At 43.0% G+C, this 17,645-nt stretch overlaps 1 protein-coding gene across 1 annotated transcript in view; it reads right to left on the reverse strand.

The window, feature by feature from the left end:
* The window catches only part of snw1 (SNW domain containing 1), a 34,712-nt gene that overhangs the window by 1,654 nt on the left and 15,413 nt on the right, over positions 1-17,645 (reverse strand). Inside the window, exons 6-13 of the mRNA XM_078234381.1 lie at positions 13,179-13,283; positions 12,760-12,829; positions 8,673-8,738; positions 6,222-6,338; positions 5,938-6,079; positions 4,299-4,395; positions 3,407-3,524; positions 432-595 (exon numbers count right to left, since the gene is read on the reverse strand). Coding sequence (XP_078090507.1) covers positions 432-595; positions 3,407-3,524; positions 4,299-4,395; positions 5,938-6,079; positions 6,222-6,338; positions 8,673-8,738; positions 12,760-12,829; positions 13,179-13,283 — 879 coding nt within the window. The remainder of the gene's footprint in view (positions 1-431; positions 596-3,406; positions 3,525-4,298; positions 4,396-5,937; positions 6,080-6,221; positions 6,339-8,672; positions 8,739-12,759; positions 12,830-13,178; positions 13,284-17,645) is intronic.

The raw sequence follows: 17,645 nt of genomic DNA on the forward strand, positions 1-17,645 counted from the left end.
AGCACTTCAAAGACACCCTGAAGAAGAGACCTACTTGGAGGAATCTCCTAATTTGAAGCAACACAATTCTTTCAGGAGACCTACTTGGAGGAATCTCCTAATTTGAAGCAACACAATTCTTTCAGGACACCCAACGGCAAGAGGAGGCCCAGAAAAGGAGCCCGAGAAAGAAGAAACACCAACGATCTGGAGTCCAAGGACTGAACACACCTCCCAGAAACATCTGCTGAGTGTGTGGTCAAAGATGTGGCTCCAGGGTCGGGCTCATCAGCTACGCAGGGATCTACAAAACCCATGTCCAATAACATTGAGTTTCTTAGGTGGACAATCCTACTTGTGAGTGTTCGCCGAAGCTAGACAGACTACCAGTAAACCTGAACGGAATGAAAGATGATACAAACTCTAGAAGTTTAAAATAAAACCAAACTCACCGACTATTTTTCATAAGCGTGTCTAAATCATCACCATAAGTGTCTTTATCAGCATTCTTGTTTGGCCTGTACACATTTTGGGCCATATCTTTGCCAGTTCTCCAGGGCTCATCATAAACAGCGTAACGCTCATCCTCTCCTCCTGCGAAGCCACTGTCCATACCCTGGCAACATAAAACAAGACTTAATGGTATTTGCTAATTTTTAACTGAATTAATGAAGTTGTTCCTTGTCTTGTGGATTTTTAAATAATGCAGTTTTGGCTTTACCTAATTCACTAATCTTTGCCAGATTCAGTTTGAACCTGAAAACGGAACTGATTAAAAATAGACCACGCTGAATTAAAGCTGCAGTTACAGCAGAGGAAACACAAACTGCCAAAATAAAAGTTGTCTTGTCCCATTAAGGGGTTTATCCAAATTTATCTTATGTGGGAATATTTTACAATGCTTACTGCCCTTGAGGTCTCAAGCAAAAAAATAAAATTGCCTGATTTATACAGGAGATTACAAATGCATGTTGGCCTCTCTGGGATCAAGGGTGACTCCTTAATATGTAGAATTCACAGAACAGTAATAGGCTTTGGGGTCTCCCCATCATTTTTCATCTAACCCCAACAAGATATTTATCTCAAGATTCATAGACTCGAAACGTTAACTTTAATTTTTTTCCCCCTCCAGATGCTGCCACATCTGCTGAGTTTTTCCAGCATTTTCCATTTTTGTTTCAGGTTCCAACATCCACAGTATTTTGCTTTTATTTTAATATATTTATCTATGCTACTTGCCTCATCATGCGGTACCCTCATCTGGGTAAAGAAGTTTCTCCTGAATTCCCGATTGGATTTACTAATGACCATCTTATGGTTAAGGCCCCTAGCGTTGGACTTTCCCCATTAATGGGAAACTTATTTTTTCTATGCCTACAGTATCAAAGCCCTTCATAATTTTAAAGACCTTGATTAGGTTACAGAGCCCCACCTCGTTCAATCTCTCCTGATAGTTACAACTTAAGTTCTGGTATCACCTTTGGAAATGTTTTTGAAGCTTAAAATCAGAATTGTACACAGTACTCAAGTGGGCTAATCAAGAATCAAGACAACAAGAGTTCTGGTGAATGATGAAAAGAAAGCTAAAGGGTGGAATTGAGAGAGATTGAGGAACATTCCAGTACTCAACACGTCTTATTACTATATAGCCAAAACATTAGAAAACAAGTCAGGAGTAATTGTACCAGAACTGTTCAGTGATGTGTTTAGGTCATATCTTTTCACTGAGACATGAAGCAGAGACACTATTGATCAGAATCATGGAATTTTACAGCACAGAGAGAGACCCATCGTGTCGGCACCGGCTCCCGAAAGAGCTACCCAGCTAGCCTCATTCTCCAGCCCTATCTCCATAGCCCTCTAAATATATCACTTTCAAATATATATCCAACTCCTTTGAAACCTGCATCAGAGAACTGAGTTACAGCTTAAGTTAAGGAAAAAGGTGACAGGAGAGATACACACGATAATAAGACTATTTTAAATTAAAGCATAACTGCACGACAATGGGAACAAAACAGTACATTAAAGAGGAGCTTCAACCCTCCTATTTCACAGTCATCCTTTTGTAATGGAAAAGGGGTAAGACTAATGGCACTAATGGTGGTTGTGTGAAATGTTATGCATCTGAAATGTGGATTAAGTTTGGAGCATTTTTCCTGGTCACCAATGGTAGAGCAATCAAAATCAGGGGAGTACAGGAGGCTGGAATTAGAGGGACAAAAGATATCTCTGAGGGCTGAGAGGCTGGAGATTACAGAGATGCGTAGGGGTTGGACCATGGAGGGATTTGAAAACAAGAATGAGAATTTTAAAATGAAGGTGTTATTTAACCAGGACCCACAGTAGGTCAGTGAGCACAGGAGTGATGGGTAAATGGTATGGATCCGAGTTAGAACATGGGCAGCAGAATTTTGGATGACTTACAATTTAGAGAGTGGAATGTAGGAGGCCAACCAGGATTGTGTTCCAGGAAATCTGGAGGTAACAAAGGCAAGGTTGAGGATTTCAGCAGCAGGAGCTGAGGCAGGGACGGAGAAGGATGAAAACTGATAGTTTCAGCAACTGCATGGCTATGTGGTTGAAAGCTAATCACAGGGTCAAATATGACACCTAGGCTGTGAACAATCCGATTCAGCGTCAGAAAGTTGCCAAGAAGAGGGATGGAATGGGTGGTGAGGGAGCAAGGTTTGTGGCCATGTCAAGTCAGGAGGAAATGACTCTTCACAGGTTCTTTGGACTATGTTTCATATTTGCTAAGTTGAATAGCTAATTCAAACTATGATCCATTTGATGGCACGGTGTAAAGCCGAAGAGAAACTTGGCCAATTGGGGAAAATGAGTAAGTGCCAGGTAACTCCCTGAACAACCCCACACTGAGGAAGGCACACAACTGCATAAATCACCAGCTTTTACAGATGCACCATAGAAAGCATTCTTTCTGGTTGTATCACAGCTTGGTATGGGCTCCTGCTCTGCCCAAGGATCTACAAAAGATCGGGAATGTAGCCCAATCCATCACGCAAACCAGCCATCCATTGACTGTCTACACTTCACACTTCCCTCTGCCTCGGAAAAGCAGCCAGCATAATTAAGGACCCCACACACCTTGGACATTCTCTCTTCCACCTCTTCCATTGGGAAAAAGATACAAAAGTCTGAGCTCACGTACCAACCGACTCAAGAACAGCTTCTTCCCTGCTGCCATCAGATTTGAATGGACCTACCTCGCATTAAGTTGATTTTTCTCTACATCCTAGCTATGACTGTAACACTACATTCTGCACTCTCTCATTTCCTTCTCTATGAACGGTATGTTTTGTCTGTATAGCGCGCAAGAAATAATACTTTTCACTGTATGATAATACATGTGACAATAATAAATCAAATCTGGCCACATTCTTCTGTAATTGCCATTTTAGTTTACCTTGTTCTGGTTGAAAAGTCTTTGGTCATACTGTATTTCAGTTGCTGCACGTTGATTTGGTACACCCAAAGCAATCAGTTCACTGATGTCTCGGTCCTGATCCCTTTGCAGCTTGGTCCTGATAATTAAAGTAGAATTGCTTACACAGCAGAACTCAACCGGCACTGTGAAATCAGCACCAAAATTCTTATTGCAGGGTAGAGGATGTTAGAAAATTTCACTCTCCATTAAGAATTTCTGAAATATGCTGAACTTCATTCAACTGAATTGTAAAATATTAGGTTAAACCTATCCATGATTATACCAATTGGCTTGAAGGATAAACTTGCATTGCTTCAAACAACTTTTTCTAATGTCGCCTTTTGCTCAGTAGTAACACTGTACCCCTCGAAGCCAGAGTATTGTGGGTTCAAAGCCCATTCTTGTGCACATAATTCACACCAACTCTACAATGCTGAAGGAATATTATTAGAAGTGCTATCTTTCAAATGAAGCATTGACTTTGACCTGTTCGACAAGTAAATAGATCACCTCAGTATTCTAAAGAGCAAGCGTCTGCTCCTGATCTGTTGGCCAATGTTCATCCCTCAAAACATCAGCATCAAAAAGATTAACTTGTCATTGTGAGACCTTGCTATGTGCAAATTGACTGCATTTCTCTGCAAAGCAGCAGTGACAACACATTAAAAGCAAGTCCTTGACTGAAGCGTTTAGGGATGTTCTGAGGACGTGCAAGGTGCTATGTAATGCATTGTAAGTTTTTGCTAAAAAGCGACAAGTTCTAAGCCAAAGATACTGAGATGAGGCTTTCACAATGTTACTTTTATATGGCATGCACTGATCCAACCACTCAAAGTGATATTTCTCAAAGATTCCTCAAGTTGTTATGTACCTCTTATCCGGGGCTGCCCGGGCTAGATTGCGTTCGTTCTGTCGCTCTTTTCTCTTTGCCATTCGAATGTCATCCCGCTCTCTGGTTTCATTTTCCTCTTTAGAAAAAAGGAACCGCGTCACATAACTTGTAAAAATAAACTGCAGGAGGTGGTTTTTTAAAAAAACAGATAGAGGCTAACCATTCTGCTTGTAAATTCTGAAGATCAGACTTCTGAATTCTGGATATACTCTCATTGGTACAGAGATATAAATTAACAGAGTTAGAGAAAGTCTTCAAATTAGAAATAAAACAAGGCCGATTAAGATAGCACAGGCTTGTTCATAGAAACCCTACAGTGCAGAAAGAGGCCATTTGGCCCATCGAGTCTGCACTGACCACAATCCTACCCAGGCCCTACCCCATATCCCTACATATTTACCCACTAATCCCTCTAACCTATGCATCTCAGGACACTAAGGAGCAATTTTTAGCATGGCCAATCAACCTAACCTGCACATCTTTGGACTGTGGGAGGAAACCGGAGCACCCGGAGGAAACCCACGCAGACACGAGGAGAATGTGCAAACTCCACAGTCACCCAAGCCGGTAATTGAACCCAGGTCCCTGAGGCTGTGAAGCAGCAGTGCTAACCACTGTGCTACCGTGCCGCCCATGCATCATGCGGTCATTTTCGGTGTCATGTCCTTAAGCATTTGTACAGAGTGCCTTATTTACAAATCAGCTAACACACCATTGCAGCCAATGGGGCGGCACGGTGGCGCAGTGGTTAGCACTGCTGCCTCACAGCTCCAGGGACCCGGGTTCAATTCCAGTCTCGGGTCACTGTCTGTGCGGAGTTTGGGATATTCTCCTCATGTGTGCATGAGTTTCCTCCCACAGTCCAAAGGTGTGCGGGTCAGGTTGATTGGTCATGCTAAATTGCCCCCCCCCCCCCCCCCCCGAGTGTCTCGGGATGTGTAGGTTAGAGGGATTAGTGGGGTAAATGTGTGGGTTGTGGGGAATAGGGCCTGGGGTGGGATTATTGTCAGTGCAGACTTGATGGGCCGAATGGCCTCCTTCTGCACTGTAGGGATTCTGTGAATTGCTATCACGATGCATTGCAGTCATGGGACGTGGGTGCAAATTGGTCATCATTACAGAACTTGATCTGAATTGCAGTGCTATTGTGGGCCACACTAAACAGAGGTCAGAACAGAACATTTTTGAGATGGAGAAAAAATTGGTAATGATAAATACAATCCACTGTTCTGCACATCCTGGTTTTGAAAGACAGCAGCAGCTTGGGAACAGCTTGTCCAAGTGCTCTCTTCTCCAAGGATGGCATTGGAAGAAAACTAAAATGGAGTTAATTTTATTTTTAAAGTTGCACTCACTTCCCTCCCCCGCAACCCCAAAATCATAGGTCTGTTTAAGGGTTTAAACCTTGAAAGAATATGTGGTAACCAACAATTTTGTAAGAAACTAATAGAATATGAATTTGTTACATCGAGGTTGGTTTGTCTCAGAAATGTTTTGGCATGTTCATAAACTGCTTTCAACACAAGCTACTGTACATAAAAGTAATTCAATGTGTATGAAATAGAGGTATATTCAGGCATAATGCAAATACAGACTTTCCTTCACAAATATCTCATACCTTTCTCTATGTGTGTCTTGATACCAGCTCTCCTCTCCCTGGCAATCTGAGCCAATTCTCGGAGCTTCTCTTCCTTCTTCTCTTTCTCCTTCTGAGCCATTTTCCTTTCAACCTGTGCTCGCATCTCTACAGCCTCACGTGCCTATGTGCACAACACGGGTCAGTTAGGGAGCAGAATTGCTTCTGGTGACCTCAATGAGGTCAAACATGAACAGGAGCAAACAGAAGATCACTCAGAAACCAGGCTGCACCTCGCAACGTTTCGGTAGCTCAAGAAAAATTACCTTTCTGTCTGCAATGTAGAGAGCCTCTGCAAGCTTAGCAAAGTTCTCATTGATGTGAACTGTTTGAAGCCCTCGGCCATCGGCAGCAAGACGCTTGTCCAGTGGAATTGTGTAACCCTGGAAAACACAACAGGCATACAATAAAGAACTGTACAAATGTGAATCCGGCATCTCAGTCAGAAAATAGAAGGACAGCACAAAAGATTTTTTCTAAAATGAGAATTGGAAATGCAGGCACTGACAGTCTGAATTAGGAGCCCAGGAATCTTAATTTTTGACTCTCATGATATGTTAATGAGATCCTCCAAGACTGTGGGCTTTTGAGAAGAATTGAATAGTTTCTCTTGAAATTCTGCATTCCAGTTGATCAGCAGTGTAAACTTAGAATCCAAAGAATCCCTACAATGCAGAAGGAGGCCATTCGGCCCATCAAGTCTGTACAAAGCACAATCCCACCCTAGTGCTATCCCCATGCAATAACCCAGCTAGTCCCCCTAACACGAAGGAGAAATTTAGCATGGCCAATCCACCTAACCCACGCATCTTTGGGCCGTGGGAGGAAACCGGAGCACCCGGAGGAAACCCATGCAGACACAGGGAGAACGTGCAAGCTCCACACAGACAGTGACCCAAGCCGGGAATTGAACCCGGGTCCCTGGCACCGTGAGGCAGCAGTGCTAACCACTGTGCCACCGTGCTGTCCTCTTCACTAAGAGTTAAGCCTCTTGGCCTATTGAAAAAAAAATACTACTCTCAGAATCATAGAATCCCTAGAGTGCAGAAGGAGACCATTTGGCCCATCAAGTCTGCACCGACAACAATCCCACTCAGGCCCAACCAAATTGTTAAGTGACACTTGAAGAAACACAAAACTGAGTTGATTGTATTTTTACAGTTGCGTCCAAATGTACCAGATAATGCTGAGAATGATGATAAAATATTGGAATACAAGTGTTGCACATACAGCTTGCAGGAAATAGCTTCTGTTCGCTGAATGATAAAACTCGTCAAAATATTAGAGTTTGCGAATAATTCAATTTTTTTTGATAATTAAGGGTCAATTATTGAAGCCCTGGTTCAATATTTCAATGAATTGTTATGCCCAACTTCCTTTGCATGAGATCACATTTCAGCAGATTCAGGAGCATTCATGCAATACTATTTGAACATAATAACAAGAATGCACTCCCAGGGGCATATTCAGTTGAGAAATGCATCAAATTTTCAGAGCTTACAAACCACCAGCCCCTTCCGACAAATTTCCTGAGGTAAGCAGATATGCCAAGGTTCGGATTTCCACGGACAGTGGTGGAGTTCCACTTCTCGCTAATTGAGTCGGGTCATCCAACTGTGCGTCTCACGCGCAGCGTTCTGCTGAGATCAGCCTAAACCAGAGGCGGTGGATTGCTAAGCTCAGGGAGAGATCGGCTCAGATGAAGTGAGAAATTGAAGGAAACAGAGACGGCCGTGACTGCTGCAAGGAAGTAAGCGGTCACATGGCCCGAGAAGCACTATCACCTTTCAAACAGGACTCCTACTTTTCCACCCTCTTAAAAGCCAGTCATCAGTTTTATGAATCATTCCAAGGATAAATAAACGAGGGGACACAATTTAAAAGTGAGGGCTGGGAGGTTTAGGGGGGGATTTGAGGAAAAACCTTTTTACTCAGAGGGTGGTGACGGTCTGGAATGCACTGCCTGGAGGGTGGTGGTGATGGGATGCCTCACATCCTTTAAAAGTACCTGGATTAGTACTTGGCACGCCATAATATTCAAGGCTATGGGCCAAGTGGGATTAGGTGGGCAGGTCAGGGCATTTCATGCGTTGGCGCAGACTCGATGGGCCGAAGGGCCTCTTCTGCACTGTGGTATTCCGTAATTCTGTCATGCACTTTGCCAGATTATTCGCCAGTTCAGTTTGTAGAACACCAACTGCGTAAATTTTATCCAAACTTGAAGCCAATTGCAGAAAAGTCTCTCCAAGTGCAAGCTTCAATTGTCATCACCAGTGTTTAACATCCTGAACACATCCTCAGGAGATACATATTGAAATAAATGCAAAATACTGCAGATGCTGGAATCTGAAACAAAAACAGAAAAACGCTGGAAAATCTCAGCAGGTCTGACAGCATGGGTGGAGAATAGAGCCAACGTTTCGAGTCCAGATGACCCTTCGTCAGAGCTCAAATTCATATTAAAATGAAGCTTTTAAGTTAACCGTCTAAATCTTCATCAATAATCATATTACTTGCAGCACACAACATTGTTTTGCATTGAACTAAATCAGGAGATTTTTATTTTACTAAACTAATAATACAGCCTGAATTATTTTAAATGATTATCTGGATTATTGGTGCTGGTAAAGTGAACATTTTATTATAATTAAACTGATGGCTACACTATAGATTTAAAAAAAAAATTGACTGCAAAAAAAAAAGGTCCAAGTCTTTACCTTTGCGTTCTTCCAGTTTGATATGCATGGAGGAATCTTCCACTCTTGCTGCTCTTTCACAGTCATCTGCAACAAAGATATTGAAAAAGCTGCATTAAAGGAATCCAACAAGCATAAACAAGGAGGTCTCATAGCACAGCCGACATGGAAAAATAAATACTATTGTGGCAGTTTTCTTAAAGGTTTCACAATTCAGGTCCGAACAAACCAGCATGCATTTGAGGATGACTTCAAATGCTTTATGAGAATTACTTTGATTTGATTTATTATTGTCACATGTATTAGCATACAGTGAAAAGTGCTGTTTCTTGTGCACAATGCAAAGCATACCGTTCATCGAGAAGGAAAGGAAAGAGTGAAGAATGTAGTGTTACAGTCATAGCTAGGGTGTAGAGAAAGATCAACTTAATGCAAGGTAGGTCCGTTCAAAAGTCTGATGGCAGCATGGAAGAAGCTGTTCTCGAGTCAGTTGGTACATGACCTCAGACTTTTGTATTTTTTTCCCCGACGGAAAAAGGTGGAAGAGAGAATGTAAGGGGTGTGTGGGGTCCTTAATTATGCTGGCAGCTGGAAGTGTAGACAGAGTCAATGGATGGGAGGCTGATCTGCATGATGGATTGGGCTACATTCGCAACCTTTTGTAGTTCCTTGCGGTCTTGGGCAGAGCAGGAGCCATACCAGGCTGTGATACAACCAGAAAGAATGCTTTCTATGGTGCATCTGTAAAAGTTGGAGAGAGTTGTAGCGGACATGCCAAATTTCCTTAGTCTTCTGAGAAAGTAGAAGCGTTGGTGGGCTTTCTTAACTATAGTGTTGGCATGGAGGGGGGGGGCAGGACAGGTTGTTGGTGATCTGGACACCTAAAAACTTGAACCACTCGACCTTTTGAACTGTAATCACTTGAAAACTATGTAGGCACGTGTGTGAATAAATCTCCAAGTGCTTGCTTTGGCTTGGGTGAGGGACTTTAGAACAGCAGGAAAAATCCGATCTATTTGCATAGTTCCAGGTGATTCTTTATTCCGTGTAGGCTGATGCTGCCAGCGTGGTTTCATCCAAGTCATCGCCGCACCGAAGTGTCAACCTAGAACATACGCTTCTTGATCAGGCTCAGTATTTTGGGATTAGGATGACAAAAAAAAGTTAATTGCACCCAACTTCAGAATTTTTCAGCACTGATGATCATTTGACCCATTGTGCTTCTCTGAAAAGCTATCCATTTAGCCCTCTCTTTCTGTACTTTTGAAACTTTTCCTTTTTCAAATTTGATCCACATACCGATTTTGGAATTTGCTTTCATCACTGTTTTTGGAAGGACATTGTGTTCCAAGGACAGCTCTGTGTTTAAAATAAAAATGAACTCCCAACCTGTTTCTTTCGTCTTTTGATGATCTTGCAGCAATGTAGTCTGGCTGCCAGCTCATCAATTATTACACAGCAACTCTTGTTCTAAGTGTATTTGTGAATGGGTGGCAGCTGTGGTAATCAAAATAGCCCACGCATACTCTCCAGATAACAAGTGGACAATGGCCAAGGTGTAGAGGACACAGGGAATTTAAAAAAAGGCATTCATTTGTGGGATGTGGGTGTCACTGGCGAGGCCAGCATTTATTGCCCATCCTGAATTACCCTCGCGAAGGTGGTGGTGAGCTGTCTTCTTGAACCACTGCAGACCCTGTGGTGTAGGTACACCCAGTGCTGTTAGGGAGGGAGTCCAAGGATTTTGACCCAGCGACGAGAAGGAATGGCGATATATTTCCAGGTCAGGATGGCGAGTGACGTGGAGGGGAATTTCCAGGTGACGTTGTTCCCACAAATCTGCTGCCCTTGTCCTTATAGATGGTGGTGGTCGTGGGTCTGGAAGGTGGTGCCTAAGAAGCTTTGGTGAGTTTATGCATCTTGTAAATGATACAGACGGCTGTGACTGTGCACTCGTGATGGAGGGATTGGATGTTTGTGCAGGGGATGCCAATCAAGTAGGCTGCTTTGTCCTGGATGATGTTGAGCTTCTTGAGTGTTGATGGAACTGCGCTCATCTAGGCAAGTGGAGAGTATTCCATCACACTCCTGACTTGTGCCTTGTAGATGGTGGGCAGGCTTTGGGGAATCAGGGAAGTGGGTTACTTACCACAGGAATCCTAGCCTTAACCTGCTCCTGTAGCCACAGCATTTATATGGCTGGCTTAGTTCAGTTTCTGGTCAATTAGGATGATGATGGTAGGGATTTAGCTATGGTAATACCACAATGTCAAGGAGTGATGGTTAGATTCTCTCTTATTGGAGAAGGTCATTGCCAGGCATTGCGTAATGCGCATTTTACTTACCATTTATCAGTCCAAGCTGGATACTCCCCAGGTCTTGCTGAATTTGGACATGAATTGCTTCCGGTTTGATTCTAACCAGCAGAGGATTTTGCCCTTGATTCCAATTTTGCTAGGGCTTCTTGGTGCCACATTTGGTCAAATGCTGGCTTGATGTCAAGGGCAATCACTTTCACCCTACCTCTGAAATTCAGCTCTTTTGTCCATGTTTGAACCAAGGCTGTAATGAGGTCAGGAGCTGATTGATACCCAAACTGGGCGTCAGTAAGCAGGTTATTGCTAAGCAAGTGTCACCTAACAACACTGTTGTTGACCCCTTCCATCAAGAGTAGACTGATGGGGTGGTAATTGGAAAAGTTGGATTTATCCTGTTTCTTGTGCACAGGCCATACCTAAGCAAAGTTACACAATACCAGTGTTATAGCTGCACTGGAATAGCTTGGCTCGGAGCCCGGCAAATTGGAGCAGAAGCCTCCAGTACTATTGCCATAATGCTGTCAGAATCCATAGCCTTCGCAGTATCCAGTGCCTTCAGCAATTTCTTGATATCATGTGAAGTGAACCAAATTGGCTGAAGACAGGCGACGGTGATGCTGGAGATCTCCAGAGGAGGCAGAGATGGATCATCCACTTGGCACTTCTGCCTAAAAACGGTTGTGAATGTTTCAGCCTTATCTTTTGCAGTGATGTGCTCGACTCCTCCAGAGGGCTGCCTAATTGTCCACCACCATTCACGGGTGGATGTGGCAGGACTTCAGAGCGTAGATCTGAGTGTTGGTTGTGGAATCACATAGCTGTGTCTATCACCTGCTGTCTATGCTGTGTGGCATGGACGTTTTGTAGGCTGACAACCCATTTTTAGGTATGCCTGGTATTGCTCCCGACATGCCCTCCTGCATTCTTCATTGAACCAGGGTTGATCTCCTGGTTTGGTGGTAATGGTAGAGTCGGGGATATGCCACGAGTTTGCAGACTGTGAAGAGTATAATTCAGCTGTTGATGGTCCACAACACCTCATGGATGCCCAGTCTTGAGTTGCTAGGTCTGTTCAATGTCTATCCCATAGGGCACAGTGATAGTGCCACACAACACAATGGAGACTCCTATCCATACTGTCACTGCAATCCCTGTTTTTGTGATTCAAAGAGGGAGAAAAACTATTCGAAAAGCAAATTAAAAAACTGATAATGCAGAGGCAGGCAAATATCCAGGGGTTCAAAGGATCTTCATTAACCTTAGTTAACATTTGAAACCAATATGCCTTAGAATGCATAACAATATTTGTTTCTGGGTCTATTTTTAGGCATGTTTGATTCTCCCATTGATGATGTCTTTAATGCAGGTTGTCCAATAAATCAAATGTTTCCCTTTGCTGCTGAGTGATTGCACCGTACAGGTATTTTATTTCTCCATTGAAAGTTACAGGGCTGTGTGGGTTGTTAGCAATTTGCTGCTCTGATCCATCACTCCCCATTACTTAGTTTTTCTGACAAACCTCACCACGCTGCCAAGAGATAACGCAGCAAGTTTTAATCCATCTGCAGTAATCAAGTTTGAACGGTACCAAAGCTATAATTCTGTCGAGAAGATTTAATTCATTATTTCTGGACCTACAAGTTACTACTCAATCAGGTTTTGAGGAAGAAATCACTATACAGCCAGACTGCTGCTGTGTTATCGAAGACAGTACAAGTACATTAGAAAAATACTCCAGTAAAGTCTTCTGTGAAATACTGGCAAGTAATATTAGTTGATTGCTCCCTTACCTTTCTGCTCGGTGAGTGCATGACAGGCGCAGGAGGAGATGGGGGACCCCGAGGAATCTTCTTATTAATCCTAAATGCAAAGATGACAGAACAGGACTGGTCATAATGAACACGCTAAGAAGTAACAGCAGAGTTAGAAACACATGTAGGTTTCTGATCCAAATCCAGCTTCAGTACTGGAAGGTAGTGCACTATAATTAGTGGAAGTGGAACTGCCAAACTGTCAAATTGTCCAATGTCATGGTCTGATCACATTCAAGTTTCACACAGGGACCTTTGAAAGTCATACGCACCTTCGGATTTCATGATATTTTGAAGCTTTACGCCTGGCTGTTTGGAAATAGCACTACTATTGTGAATCACCGTCAAAAAATAAAATTCTACTGCTGAAAGATCTGCACACCATGGTATGTACTTACTTAAACCGGGGTGGTTCCATTGGGTCCTTTTGCATTTCCACCATCCTAATAACTCTCTGTTTAGCTCCCGAATTGAAAGCAACACCTTGTTGAGAAGGAGTGTATCTGAGAACAAGGAAAAAGAAAAAAATGTTTAACGTGCTGACATGGTTAATTTTTACATACCATAATTAATTCTTAAAAATTAGACTTCGGCAATAGCTTTTCTTGACTGTTCCAGCACCGTCATTCCTGGTGCCTCCAAGGATTGATCACTGGCACCCTCATGGTTATCTGCATGCTGCCTCTTGGTGAGATCATTCGCATATACAACATCTGGTTCCATATGTAAATTGGTGACACCAAGCTCTACCTCGCCACTGCCTCTTTCAACCCCTCACTGTCACTGATATGGCATACCACTTGTGATATCCAGTCATGGAATAGGAAAACTGAAGCCATTATATTTGGTCTCTTGTCACATCGTTCCCCAGTCAGGCTGTTTGAGCCCGAACCAGACCATTTGCAACTTGGATGTCATAGTTGACTGAGTTGAGCCTGTTACCTCTAGGTTTGACCGTTCCAATGTCCTTTTGGTCAGCATCTTCCACCCTACATAAACTTAAGCTAATTCAAAACTCTGCCTCTTGTCCTCCAACTCAGACCAACACCTGTTCACCCATCACACTTGTGCTCACTGACCTGCATTGACACCTGATCCGGCAAGCTCCTAACTCATCCCTGCCCCTTCTGTAACCTCCTGCAGTTTGCTCCACCATTGAATATCATGGCTGATCTTCTACCCCAACCCCATTTTCTCACCCACTCTCCATATTCATTGATGAGAAACCAAAAATCTGTCTATTTCAGGCTTAAATGTTGTTAATGATGGAGCGTCCACAGACCCCTGGGACAGAGAATTCCAAAGATTCACAACTCTTTGCACAAATAATTTTTCTCCTTATCTCAGTCCTAAACGATTGGCCCTTTGTCTTTAGGCTGTGCCATGTCTTGATTCCCCAGCCAGTGGAAACAAGGGCCCTGATTTTACTGATGTGGAGATGCCGGCGTTGGACTGGGGTAAACACAGTAAGAAGTTTAACAACACCAGGTTAAAGTCCAACAGGTTTATTTGGTAGCAAAAGCCACACAAGCTTTCGGAGCTCCAAGGGGCTTAGAGCTCCGAAAGCTTGTGTGGCTTTTGCTACCAAATAAACCTGTTGGACTTTAACCTGGTGTTGTTAAACTTCTTACCCTGATTTTACTGGCAGGGCCGCCTGAGGCTCGTAAGGTCGCACCCGAGGCCGATGGGGAATGTCGTTCTGCGAGCCTCGCTCACCCCGATTTCGGGGCGGCCATGGCAGTAAATTCAGAGCCAATGTCTCAGTAGCTACCTTGTCATGCCCTTCAGAATCTTACACGTTTCAATATCACCTCTCATTCCTCTAAACTGCAGCGAATATAATTTACTCAGCCTCTCATCATAGGACAACCCTCTCATTCTAAGAATCAATCTAGTGAACCTTTGCTGTACCATCTCCAAGACAATTATATCATAGAAATCATCATAGAAACCCTACAGTGCAGAAGGAGGCCATTCGGCCCATCGAGTCTGCCCCGACCACAATCCCACCCAGGCCCTACCCCCATATCCCTACATATTTTACCCGCTAATCCCTCTAATCTACGCATCCCAGGACACTAAGGGGCAATTTTAGCACGGCCAACCAACCTAACTTTGGGACTGTGGGAGGAAACCGGAGCACCCGGAGGAAACCCACGCAGACACGAGGAGAATGTGCAAACTCCACACAGACAGTGACCCATGCCGGGAATCGAACCCAGGTCCCTGGAGCTGTGAAGCAGCAGTGCTAACCACTGTGCTACCGTGCCGCCCTTAAATATCTCCACTACTAGTTCCTCCTCAAAAAAAATATATTAATAAGTTTGTCACGTATGATTTTCCTTTTGTAAAAGCAGGTTGACTTTGTCTGATCAGACCATGATTTTCTAAGTGCATTATTAAGACTTCCTTAATAAGATTCCAGCAATTTTCCCAATAACTGGTGTCAGTCTAACTGGCCTGAAGTTCGCAGTTTTCTCTTTCCCTCCTTTCTTGAATGATGGCGTTACATTTGCCAGCTAGGACCTGTTCTAGAATGTAGGGACTTTAGAAAATTATAACAAGTACATCTATTTTTTTCTGTAGTTACCCCTTTTACAACCTTAGGATGTGGGACATGTGGTCCTGGGATTTGTCAGATTTTAATCTCTTAGGTTTCTCCAATACATTTTCTCTGCTGATGCTAATTATGTCAAGTTCCTCATGCTTATTAGCTCTCAGGGTGTACTCTAGTTCCAGTATGTAATTTGTCTTCTACTGTGAAGCCAATCACAAAATGTCTCTGCTATTTCTTCAATCACCCTGATAATTTATCTGGTCTCTGCCTGTAGGGACCACTGTTTACTTGAGCTACTCTCTTTTAAAATACTTGTGAACGCCCTGACAATCTTTATATTTCTGACCAGTTTACTCTAATTTTTCCCCTATCAACAGCTTTTTTGTTGCCATTTGCTGCTGTCTAAAACATTACCGATCCTCAGGCTTACTTCCATTCTTTCCCACATTATAAGCCTCTTTTTTTAATCTAATACTATCCTTAAGCTCTTTAGTAAGCTGCAGGTAGATCTTTCTTCCAGAGTTTTCAATGGAATGTATTCTTGTTGAACATTTTGAATTTTTTTTTTAAACCACTGTTTATTTATTGCATGCCGGTTAGTTATTTCAATCAACCGTAGCCATTTTGCTCCTCATATCTATGTAATTGGCTTTGTTTAAGACTCTTGTGAGAGACTGGAGTACGCCACTTTCAAACTTAAAATAGAATTCAGCATATTATCAGTTTTTCCCAGAGGATCTTTCACTATGAGATTGTTAATTAACCCTGCCTCACTGCACAATACGAGATGTAAGATAGCTTTTTCCCTAGTTGGTTCCAGAAGGTATTGTTCCAGGAAACTGTCACAAAAACATTCTACAAACTCATCTTCCAGACCACCTTTGCCAATTTGATTGATCCAGTCTTTATGAAAATTAAAGACCGTCACAATTATTGCAAGCTCCAATTATTCTTTGCTTAATGTTCTGTCCAACTGTTTAATGACTGTTAGGGGGCTTATAAGCTACTCCCAGTAGCACCAGGGGTTTTCTGACCCTTGTCCATTCCATAGAACTATAGTATCCTTACAGTGCAGAAGGAAGCCATTCGGCCCATTGAGTCTGCATCCACCACAATCCCATCCAGGCCCTATTCTGGTAAACCCACATATTTACCCTGCTAATCCCCTGACACTAGGGTCAATTTAGCATGGCCAATCAACCTAACCCGCAGATCTTTGGACTGTGGGAGGAAACTGGAGCACCCGGAAGAAATCCACGCAGACACGGGGAGAATGTGCAAACTCCACACAGACAGTCACCCAAGGCTGGAGTTGAACCCAGGTCCCTGGGCGCTGTGAGGCAGCTGTACTAACCACTGTGCCACCCCTCTATTTCCTCTTGAACATCCCTAATTTTAATCATTTCAGCACAAACAACCATACTTTCACCCTACTTTGGCTCTAAACTCCAGAATTCCACCCCCAGACATCTCCACCCTCCCTCAAGACACAGTGAAACCTGCCTTTTTGACCAAGCTTTTGGTTTCCTGAGCTAATGGCTCCTTATACAGTTCAGCATTAAAATCTTTGTTTGATGACTTGCCTGTGTAATGCCTTTGAACATTTTACTACATTAAAGGCACTATAGAAACAGTTTTAGAGGACCGATCTAACACAGGATTTTTAAATGGAGTCATAGATAGAGTCATAGAGGTTTACAGCATGGAAACAGGCCCTATGGCCCAACTTGTCCATGCCGCCCTTATTTTTTTTTTTAAAAAACCCCTAAGCTAATCCTAATTGCCCGCATTTGGCCCATATCCCTCTATACCCATCGTACCCATGTAACTATCTAAATGTTTTTTAATAGATAAAATTGTACCCGCCTCTACTACTACCTTTGGCAGCTTGTTCCAGACACTCACTACCCTGTGTGTGAAAAAATTGCCCCTCTGGACACTTTTGTATCTCCCCCCTTAAACCTATGCCCTCTAGTTTTAGACTCCCTTACCTTTGGGAAAAGATATTGACTATCTACCTTGTCTATGCCCCTCATTATTTTATAGACCTCTATAAGGTCACCCCTCAGCCTCCTATGCTCCAGAGAAAAAAGTCCCAGTCTATTCAGCCTCTCCATATAACTCAATCCATCAAGTCCCAGTAGCATCCTAGTAAATCTTTTCTGCACTCTTTCTAGTTTAATAATATCCTTTCTATAATAGGGTGACCAGAATTGCACACAGTATCCAAGTGTGACCTTACCAATGTCTTGTACAACTTCAACAAGACGTCCCAACTCCTGTATTCAATGTTCTGACCGATGAAACC

This window comes from Mustelus asterias, chromosome 18 (assembly GCF_964213995.1).
Source record: "Mustelus asterias chromosome 18, sMusAst1.hap1.1, whole genome shotgun sequence".
NCBI lineage: Eukaryota > Metazoa > Chordata > Chondrichthyes > Carcharhiniformes > Triakidae > Mustelus > Mustelus asterias.